At 39.0% G+C, this 11,118-nt stretch overlaps 1 protein-coding gene across 1 annotated transcript; it reads right to left on the reverse strand.

Annotated features, from left to right (window-relative positions):
• Positions 1-568: 568 nt before the first annotated feature.
• LOC122019289 (lysine histidine transporter-like 8) lies at positions 569-3,095 on the reverse strand. Its single transcript, XM_042576772.1, has 6 exons — positions 2,911-3,095; positions 2,674-2,809; positions 2,380-2,511; positions 1,990-2,289; positions 643-711; positions 569-577 (listed from the first exon to the last, which is right to left on the reverse strand). Exons 1-6 carry the CDS (start codon positions 3,093-3,095, stop codon positions 569-571), a joined length of 831 nt encoding a protein of 276 aa, XP_042432706.1.
• Between the last annotated feature and the right edge of the window lie 8,023 nt (positions 3,096-11,118).

Raw genomic sequence — 11,118 nt, forward strand, 5'->3', positions numbered from 1 at the left:
CAGTCTTTACAACTAATAAATTAGTTGCTGCCTAAATTCTTGTAATTCTGTATCCTGTTCGACTAATCTTTCTTCTGCCATTTTCTTCTGAAGCAAGGCATCATCCAATTGTTTCTATAAAGCCAGAGCTCGAGCTTCTGCTTTTTCCCATCCTAACAAGTAGATCATGCATGGTTTGTTCTTAAAACAACATAGTTTCTGTATTGGGAAGAAAATGAAAGGAAAAAAAAATCTAACCTGAAATTGCTTCCTCAGCTACTTTTGCTTGCTTTGCTAAAAGATCATTTTTAGCATTGGATTCACTACGGACAGAAGATAGTTGTTCGTTCAAGTTTTCTACAAATTTATCCAACTCCAGGGTCTTCCCTTTTTGAGAGAAATCATAGGCATTTACAAATTGATTCCCAACATAAGAAGAGACATATGCTCAGTCTAGAAGAGCTGAAAATTTGTTTGGTACTGATGAGTTGTTGCCTTCTTTATTTATAATCCAAAAAATTAACAATAAAAAACCAGTAATAAACAATCAAAATCAGTAATAGAAGATATCGATCTTTGAGTCCGAGAATTATTTATACTGAAACATTAGTTGTGCAAAAATCAGTAATAAACCATCAAAAAGATGATTTGATTACTGCTAACCTCAATGTTCTTCCCTGTGGACTTCCTATTCCATATCCACGTCTTGCTCTCCATGATTCCCACAAATTGCTGAAACATAGAAAGAGCTTGAATTAAGAGGCCAGTGAAAAAAATGTCTTGTTTAAATTAAGAATGAAATTGAGAAATCCTTTGACTCTTCAACAGTAATATGTCAAATAACTTATGCTCCACTTGATGCACCAAGTACCACAATTCACGTCACATCTAATTTATTGCGAAGTTCAACTCTTCAGATATTTACAAATATTAGCTCCAACACACGTTGAATTTTACACGTTGGATTTGTAAATATTCTTCTTACAACAATATTCTTCTTACAACAGTATCCATAATATTCATCTATCTATCATTTCAACCTAATAAATTAGTTACTTTGGTTTTGCAAAGTCTCCCAATTGTGTAGGAACCTCAGTAGCTTTTATCCCAAGTTTAGAGAAGAATAATAATAATGAGGAAAATCAATTTCTGTATTTACAACACTATTTTGATGTTAAATGTTGTTAACATATTTGTTTAACATTGTTGTCTCCTTGTTTAGGAGCATTCTTCATAGCCCGCAGAATTTTTAAACAAAAATCATGTCTAGTACTATTTTTCATTTTTCTTATTGATGGAATTGAACCCAAATCCATCGCTATGAATTAATTTGTCTCTGGAGCACAAAAAATTATGAATTTTCATAACCTCAATCAAAGCATTAGTTTGCTTTTTGTTCTAGCATCTAAAGCAAAAGAAAGTACATAAAGGATAGAGGATAAGGAATAACCATGACAAGAAACCAGGAAAATATATAATAACAGTAGTCCTTCAAAGACAATGAAAATAAAGTAACTAACTTAAATCTGAAGGTGATGCGTAAGTTCAAAAATCTTAATAAAATACTTTGAGTGAGGCCATATTGATAACAGGTAGTTGAAGATTGTAAACCTCAAATTTTATTCCCATGATCTGATGAATCAAGGTATAGCAAGATTTTAAAATTTACGAACTACTAAACAAAAATATCATGAGGAAGAATCTATAGAAGTACCTGGACAACATGGGAAAATTCATTAAGAAGTACCTTAAGGCATTTCTAAAAAAACACATAAAGCTTATAAATTATCAGAACATTTGTTCAAGTTTGCAGACACACTAGCCTCATTAAATTTGCAAATGAACAACACTTGTACATACAGTGAGAAAGGAACTGCAAATTCTATGGGTACATGATTAGAGTGTTAGTCCTTCATTGGCAATAATAGATAAAAGCTCATACACTGATAACCGAAGCTAACAAAATTAAAGATTTTAGTAAAAATTAGAAAAATTAACATATACACTGACCGGGAGAGTGAGGCCACCCAAGATGCCCGCAAGACTAGACAGGAAAGGAAGTGCTACTCCAATGAAGAACGAGATGAAGCCATAAAATACTCGGAAGCCAGATCGAACCCAAATCGAGTAGGGTTGATTTGTTCGGCTTGTATAACCTGCTTCAAAGCTGTCAAAAATAGGCATGGAGTATATCTGAAAACTGCTGAGGCAGTTAAACACAACCAAGAGGAATGTTATTGCTAGAAGCCCTCTTGGGATATCATGGTTGTGATATATATAAATGGCATTTAGTATTCCTCCTTGAGGCATCTGGAAAACATATAAAGGTGTAAGAGGCAAATCATAATTCAAAAAATCTTTTAACAAGATGCAATATTCATTATCGACTGGCATACTTACTAGGTTACCATAAGCCCAGAAGCCTCCAATGGCAATAGGGAATAAACACATTGCTATTAGAAGATAGGCGACCTTGGCTCCCCTCCACATTGGAACATGTGCAGGGTGTTTGAAAATTGATGCCATTATTGTCTGTAAACCAAGATATAACAATTTCTATAAGGCAGTAAAGAGGGTAAAGAATCTGTACCTTTCAATCCCACCACACTTTTACTAAAAAACTAGAAGCAATGTGACTGAAGCAACAAGAGCTCCATCTGTTCAAATGATTACTTGAGATCAGGAACTAAATACCTGGATTTCTAAAGCAAGATTGTGTCCCCTGAATGCAAATGCTATTATTCCAAAAGCATTCAAGATCAAAAAAGCAACGAAACAAAAGGAAGATGAGGGCAGTGGCTGATAGGAGATGGAAGGGGGTCTTTCTTGGCTAACAGACAGTACCAAGAAAACGAACTCTAGAGGGTGGAATTAGGCATCGAAAACTGAATTAAAAAAAACCTTAGAGGGTGGAAATTAAATTACAAAAACCTGGAGGCAGTGGAGAAGTCGAAGAGCTTGCCGCGGCTGGAGAAGATGATAAGGGAGAGTCCGACGTCGCAGAGAACAGAGAGCTCGTAGGCCTTCTTCAGTAGCCCGGCCTTCCTCTTGGAGAAGGTCACCTGCCTATTGATCTTGTTCTCTATTCTCCTCACCTCAACCCTCCCTCGCCCCATCCTCAACCTTTAGCAATCAGATGATTAAGAAGAATGAAAAGAGGAAACGAGAGGTTTTAAAGATGACCGTGTACCCAGCGAGCGAAGAGGCTGAGAAGGAGAAAATGAAGCACGGAGAGCCCTTTATGCCTGCAATTTTAGGGTTTTAGCAGGAAGACATACTTCGTTATTCTCATACTGCACTCGATCTCTCTGCTTCAGAAGAAGGAGACCCCTTTACACAAGATTAGAGATCTCGGTGTTGTTCTCTCTTCCTTCAGATTCCCTCACGTTGCCAACCAAGCGTGCCATGGTGGTCGTGGGCATCCTCTCGCTGTTCGGATCTCGTTGGCCCCTACCTTAGCTGGGAAGAGCGAAGAGAGGAAGGAGGAGGAGGAAGAGAGGATCGGACGAGGAGGCAGAATGGAACGATTTATGCTACGATTTTGCTTAGGACCGAAGTAGGTGGTTTTGATCCTAATCAGGAGAGGAAGGGGCGTCGATCCAGGAAGGGAAGAAATCCAAGGAGGGGAAGAGGGAGATGAGGCTGAGAGAGATGGTCGGAGGTTTAGGTTTAGGTTTAGGCTGAGAGAAGGGGCGCGATATTGGTTTAGGTTTGAAGGGAACTTTGTGAAGTGTTGTAAATTTTGGCTGGTGGAAAAATTAAATTAATTTTTTTGATTCATTAACACCGGGTTTTAAAAACCGCTGTTAAAATCGGTGACTATTAACAAAAAAAAGGCGCTCATACACATCGGCTAAAAAATCGATGTCTATGAGCAAAAATCTATGCTCATAGACACCGATTTTTGGAAAAATCAGTGTAAAATATTCAAAGACATCGATTTTTGCTTAAAACTATTGTTGTTCCACCGATGTCTATGAGGATTTTTCTTGTAGTGATTATGCTTAATTTATCTACCATGTCTACCTTTATGTTGTCACGCTTATATCACTACATATGTTTATGTTCATAGTATATAAGTAGGGAGGTCCTAAGTTACCTTGGATGTAGTTTCCCTTAGTACACAAGACTATAGACGCTAATTAATGCATAACATTATTTTGAACATGCTGAGTCTCTTGACTCACAGTTTATATTTTCTTTTTTAGACAATGAGACGAATGAGTCAAGAGGCATTGTCCAGTGAGCCAGCTCAGATCAGGGGCAGTACAACCCGAAGACCATCCAATTTAAATTCCGCATTTAGTTATGTTTTCTTTTGAACCGTCTATGTAATTTTATTTGAACTAAGAATCTATTATGGAAGTATGAGTATGTGGCGTCCACAGTTTATGTATTATTATGATATTTTAAAGAAAATTAGGAACATTACATTGACTTTCATGATACATTCAGCCCTGTTATTAATCCAGTAACAATGTGTATTGTTCTTAGTCTGACTATGAATTGGGGGTGGTGTCTTCGCCAACTTGATGCCAACAATGCTTTCTTAATGGTCGCCTTGAAGAGGAGGTTTATATGGTGCAACCTTCGAGTATGCGCAGTGCTGAGTTTTTGGATCATGTGTGTCATTTGCATAAGGCGCTTTATGGCCTGAAGCAGGCTCCGCTCGCTTGGTATTTGGAGCTTTGCACTTTCTTGGTCTCTCTTGGCTTTGTCGCATCTCGGGCTAACATCTCCTTATTTATTTATTTATTTTCGGGATGGTACTCTTATCTATTTCTTTATATATGTTGATGATCTAATCATTACAGGGAGTGATGCTTCTTCTGTTGACGTCATAGTATGTAAACTTCATGCAAAATTTATGATTAAGGATCTTGGGGCTCTTTCCCTCTTTTGCGGTGTTGAGGTTCACCTAACCTCAAATGGTCTTCTCTTGTCTCAGCAAAAGTATGTCATCAATCTTCCCTCCAAACACCACATGCTTGACTCCAAGCCAGTCTCCACTCCTATTGTTGCTGGCTCTCGTCTTACTTTACATGATGGGTCTTCATTTTTTGTTGCGACCAAGTTTCGACAAGTGGTTGGGAGCTTACAACATCTCTGTATGACTCGTCTTGATATTTCCTTTGTAGTCAACAAGCTCTCACAGTTTATGCATGCTCCTTTAGAGACGCATTAGGGTGTTGTGAAGCATCTACTTCGATATCTTAATGGTACTACGGATCTTGGCATTCGTCTTCTTGTGGATACACCTCTTATTCTTCATGGTTTCTCCGATGCAGACTGGACAGGAGATCCAAATGATTGGTGTTCTATGGGTGCATTTATTATTTTTCTAAGTACTAATCTGATTTCTTGAAAATCTACCAAACATCGCACGATTGCACGCTTTTTGACTAAGGTTGAATATCGTGTCATTGTTAGCTAGAGCCCTAGAGTCAATCATTTGATGATTGTATTTTGGACTTGTTGTATCATATTCTATATAAATAAAGGCATTTAGTTTTTGGTTATTATACTTACTTGTATTGGTGCTAAATAACCTAAGTATAATAACGTCCTTGAGTAGAAGGTTCTCACCAATATCAATCGGTTAGTTGAAACGATAGTGAGATGATATAGGGAACACTACTCTTAATCATTCCTAGTCGAGTATTAACATTCAGGGACAATGTTAATGCAATAAGACTAGCATGTAGGTCAACTCGATGACTTGATCTCACAAGTCATGGATATAGAGATATCAAGTTGACACATGGGTATGCATTGGAGAATGTATACTGAATGACCCGCCATGAGAAAGTATCATGGATCGTTATATGAGTGTCATATACTTTCTCATGTGGCTATTAGTATGACTATTAGTCCTTAGACCTGAAGTCACCATGGTTCCCTACATAAGGAGTTATGTACTTTGGTTTCGTCAAATGTCACCCGTAACTGGGTGGACTATAAAGGCGATTACTGGGTATATAACAAATTATGCGGAGGGATGTGAGTGATGTAGATGGGATCTATCCCTCCTATATGACGGGAGAGACATCGGTATTCTTGATAGAGTGAGACCACGAAGTGCATGGCCATGCCCAAATGAGTCAATATAAGATATTGAGCTCATTTGATTTAGTGAGTCTACTTGGAGTTCAAGATTTAGATTGATCAGAGGATGACACGGTCTATGCCTCACATTGATCAATCTAGATGTCTAGGATAGAAGGACACTTGTCATATATTGTGAGGAGTCACAATTAGTAGTCACAAGGTGATGTTGGATCTCAACATTTCTTGTAACTCGGGTAGCAATGATGTATTGCTAGATGCCGCTCATTGCTTATGTTTCTAAAGGAGTTTAGAAACATTGCCAACGTTACAAGAACCTATTGGGTCACACACAAAGAATAAGTGGACGGAGATTGGGTTCATATGATGAACCAATTGGATTAGGTTCATATGATGCAGCAAAGATTGGATTCAAATTAGACTTATTGAGTTAGACTCAATTAGATTCAATTGTTGAATGAGTCTAATTTAAATTTGATTCATTGAGTCAATTTATATTAATGAATTGAGATTCATTAAATTAAAATTGACTTGAATCAAAGGCTGGATTTAACTCAACAAGGAAGATAATTGGTCAATTTTTACTTGACTAAATGGAAGTTGAAACATCAAGTTTGACTTGATGTATTGCCACATCATGAAGGTTGACTCATCCTACATGGCATGACTAACCTTGCCACATCATCTCCACCTCATGAGGTATGCCACCTCATGGAGGTTACACATCCCATGCCATTTAATGTGGCCGGCCACATTAATGAGGGAGGTTACAACATGTGGCCGGCCACACTAATGGGTGTAAAGGTTTTGTTTTGTGGCAATTGATTATGATTCATTGCTTCTTCTTCTTCCTTGCTTCTTCCTCCTCTTTGCTTGCTGTTGCCGTGGGTTTCAAAGGAGGAGAAGGTGGTTGAGAGAATTCCAAGAGCATAAGGAAGAGTGAAAGTCACAAAGGAGGATACTACTTCTTGAGTGTATGAGATTCTTTTGCATCCTCTCTTTTTATTCCTTTCAAATCCTACCCGAGAGCCCTAGAAAGTGCTAGCACACTTGGGTGCTCTCTTCTCCATCCTTGAGTGTTAGAGAACACTTCTTGTTCGTGTGGATATCACTAGAGAGTTGTCTACGTTGACAACTTCGAGATCCGGCGTACCTTGGACTTGCGGGATTTGCGAGGGCATGCTTCAAAGGTATAAAAGGTTTTCCCTTTGTAGATCTACTGTAGATCAAAGTTTAATACTCGTACTCATAATTTCGAAAGTTTTTCTTCGCACGGATCCAATGGCTAGGGGTTTCGGGGTTTCCGCGATGCGAAAAAGCGGTTTTCGCGGTCCGAAAAACCCGACAGTGGTATCAGAGCCACGTGCGAATACTTGTACGAGTTTAATTAGTATTTTTATGAAAAATATGCATACTGTAACATTCTGTGAATTTCCTAATTTTTATGATTTTATGGGTATTTTTCTCGTAGAAGCGAAGCACAAGTGTTTTTACACTTGTAGGCTTCGACTACCGAGAAGAATTTTCCGAAACGTCAATGTTTCGACCCAAATCGTTTTGGGACAGCGGACTTAGGCGCTATAGGATCACTTAGGAGCAACTCGCGATGGTTAGATCGCGGGTAGGGGTATTGCCCCAAACCCCGCAAGGGGATTTGCTCCGCGATTGCGCCCGAAATCGCTAATCGGAACCGCCGGAAAAATTTACTCATAAAATCTGTAAAATTATGAAAAATTACAGAAAAATTATGAAAAATATATAATTTTGAATTATATATTATTTTTTTGATAGTCATGGCCCAAAGACCCAATTCGATTGGACAATTGTGTTGTAATTCATAATACGGCCTGCGTGCCGTTATGTGATGTGCGTGCTTGTATTTTTATTTTTTTTATTTTATTATCGCGACCTGCGCGTCGTGACTTTCTCTTATATTCTGATTGTAAATTAGATTTAGACTCGAATATAACTCGAGTTTCAAAATTGTAATGTACAAAATTGGAGCTGTGGAAGGTCCACTCGAGACGGAGTTACGAGGAGGGCGCGAGCAACACAAGGTGGTCAAACGAAGAAGCTTGAGAAGCTGTTGACCTTAGGTTGACCATCTGATCTTCTCATTGGCTTGAGAAGATCGTAGTAGGGCCATGACATAATCACAAAAATATTTGATTAATTATTTAGTTAATTGTTTTATGTGTATGTGATGCATGCTAGTTAATTAAGTAATTAATTAGTGCCTTACGATTAGATTAGATCTAAGTCGTGCACATGATGCACCCTTCGATTAGATTAGATCTATCGAGTATATGATACGCATCATCGTTTAGATTAGATCTAAATCACGTCAACTCGTAATGTCTACCATGCCGTGATACCTACCACTACCTCGATCGCATGTTGTTGTTGAATCTGCCAAAGCAGAGCAACACATACTATCTTGGTAGGGTACGGAGGGACAATCTTGGTCCCGCCTATCAACGCATGGGTGAGTACAACTCAATTAGATTGAGTATTCCTAGTTAACTCGGTTGGATCGAGTAAAACTATAGGCATTCTTCCAACAGTTGGAAAATAGGTCAAAATCACATATATATTAACTCTCGGGCGTATTAGCCAAAGCTAACTCGAGTTTTAATATAAATGCGGATATTGATCCTATAAACAAGAGTTGCATAGAGATGTAATTGGTAATCGTTACCTACCGATCATACTAAGTCTTGGGCATATTAGCCAAAGCTAACTCAAGGGTTAGTATGATGTGGATCTTGTCCCACATGAATTATAGAATTCAGTGGGAGCATCATTTAGTTAAAGGCCTAATTAAATGATTAAGAATATGATACTTATTTCTGCATTTATTTCTGTTGTAGAATTGTCATGACGTCAAACACGAACATCTTCTCTCTGCGTTCTGTCCTTAAGAAGGACAAGCTCAACAGAGCAAATTTCCTGGACTGGTACAGGAATCTGAGAATAGTTCTCACTCAGGAACGTAAACTATACGTTCTGGAGCAGCCCATTCCGGAGGCTCCTCCTGCCATTGCCACGCGAGCAGACCGAGATGCTTACAAGAAGCATCAAGATGACGCATTAGATGTGTCCTGTCTTATGCTCGCGACCATGAACTCTGAGCTTCAGAAGCAACATAAGTTGATGGGTGCTTACGATATGGTTGAACATCTTTGTCACCTATATCAAGGACAAGCAAGGCACTGGAAGAGGAACTCCAAAGAATACCTGGAAGATCTTAAGAAGAAGAGAAATAAGATTTCTACTTCAGGTATACATGTTATAGAAGTCAACCTCTCTATTTCTTCATCGTGGGTATTAGATACCGGATGTGCTTCGCATATTTGTACTAATGTACAAGCGCTGAGGAATAGCAGGGCATCGACGAAGGGTGAGATAGACCTACGAGTAGGCAATGGAGCACTGGTTGCTGCTATTGCTGTAGGATCTTACCATCTATCTCTTCCCTCTGGGCTTGTACTAGAATTAGATGATTGTTGTTATGTGCCTGCCTTGACTAAGAACATAATTTCAGTTTCTTGTTTGGACAAGAAAGGATTTTCGTTTATAATAAAGAACAAATATTGTTCCGTCTATTTAAACGATATGTTCTATTGTAGTGCACCTCTGATAAACGGACTCTATATTCTAGATCTTGAGAGCCCTATCTATAAAATAAATATCAAGAGGTTCAAGTCAAACGACATGAACCAAACCTACCTCTGGCACTGTCGCTTAGGTCATATAAATGACAAGCGCTTATCCCAGCTCCATAAGGATGGTTTGCTGGACTCATTTGATTTAGAATCATATGAGATATGTGAGTCATGCCTACGAGGCAAGATGACCAAGACTCCCTTTAGTGGGCACAGCGAAAGAGCGACTGATTTGTTAGGACTCATACATAGTGATGTATGTGGCCCTTTCAATGTCGCTGCTAGAGGCGGTAATAGGTACTTCATCACGTTTACTGATGACTTCAGTAGATATGGTTATGTGTACTTGATGACACATAAGTCAGAATCCTTTGAAAAGTTCAAAGAATTCAAGAATGAAGTACAGAACCAGCTTGGCAAGAGTATTAAGATACTTCGATCAGATCTAGGTGGAGAATACCTTAGCCATGAGTTCCGTGACTATCTAGCTGAGTGTGGGATTCTATCCCAACTCACTCCTCCTGGAACACCACAGTGGAATGGTGTATCCGAAAGGAGGAATCGTACCCTATTAGATATGGTATGATCTATGATGAGTCACACAGATCTTCCGACATACCTTTGGGGATATGCTCTCGACACGACAGCTTTTATACTCAACAGAGTTCCATCCAAGGTCGTGATAAAGACACCATATAGGATATGGACTGGGAGAGATGCCCAGGTGTCTTTCATGAGGATTTGGGGTTGTGAGGCTTACGTTCGACGTCAAGTCTCAGACAAATTAGGACCCAAATCTGACAAGTGCTATTTTATTGGATATCCCAAGGAAACTAAGGGATATTACTTCTACATTCCCAGTCAGCACAAGGTAGTTGTGGCAAAGACTGGGGTCTTTCTAGAAAGGGACTTTGTTTCTAAAAAGACTAGTGGGAGCACGTTCGACCTTGAAGAAGTTCAAGATGCGAACAATAGCACTGATGCCTCGATGGAAATTGAACTGGAACCACAAAGTGTTGTGGATGATGTTGTTCCACAAGGAGTTGAGGAACAACAACCAGTTCAAGTAGACATACCTCTTCGCAGGTCTTATAGGGTACGTCGTCAGCCTGAGAGAAACTCATTTCTCTTGTCTGACCATGATGACGTTATGCTCATAGAGGATGAGCCTACCACCTATCAGGAAGCTGTGATGAGACCAGATTCCGAGAAATGGCTAGAGGCCATGAGATCCGAAATAGAATCCATGTACACCAACCAAGTATGGACTTTGGTTGATCCACCTGAAGGGGTAAAACCCATTGGGTATAAGTGGGTCTTTAAGAGAAAGACTGACATTGATGGACTTATCTATAAGGGTCGCTTGGTAGCTAAAGGTTTCAAGCAGATTCATGGTATTGACTATGAT

The sequence above is a fragment of the Zingiber officinale genome, chromosome 9A (genome assembly GCF_018446385.1).
Source record: "Zingiber officinale cultivar Zhangliang chromosome 9A, Zo_v1.1, whole genome shotgun sequence".
Taxonomy (NCBI): Eukaryota; Viridiplantae; Streptophyta; class Magnoliopsida; order Zingiberales; family Zingiberaceae; genus Zingiber; species Zingiber officinale.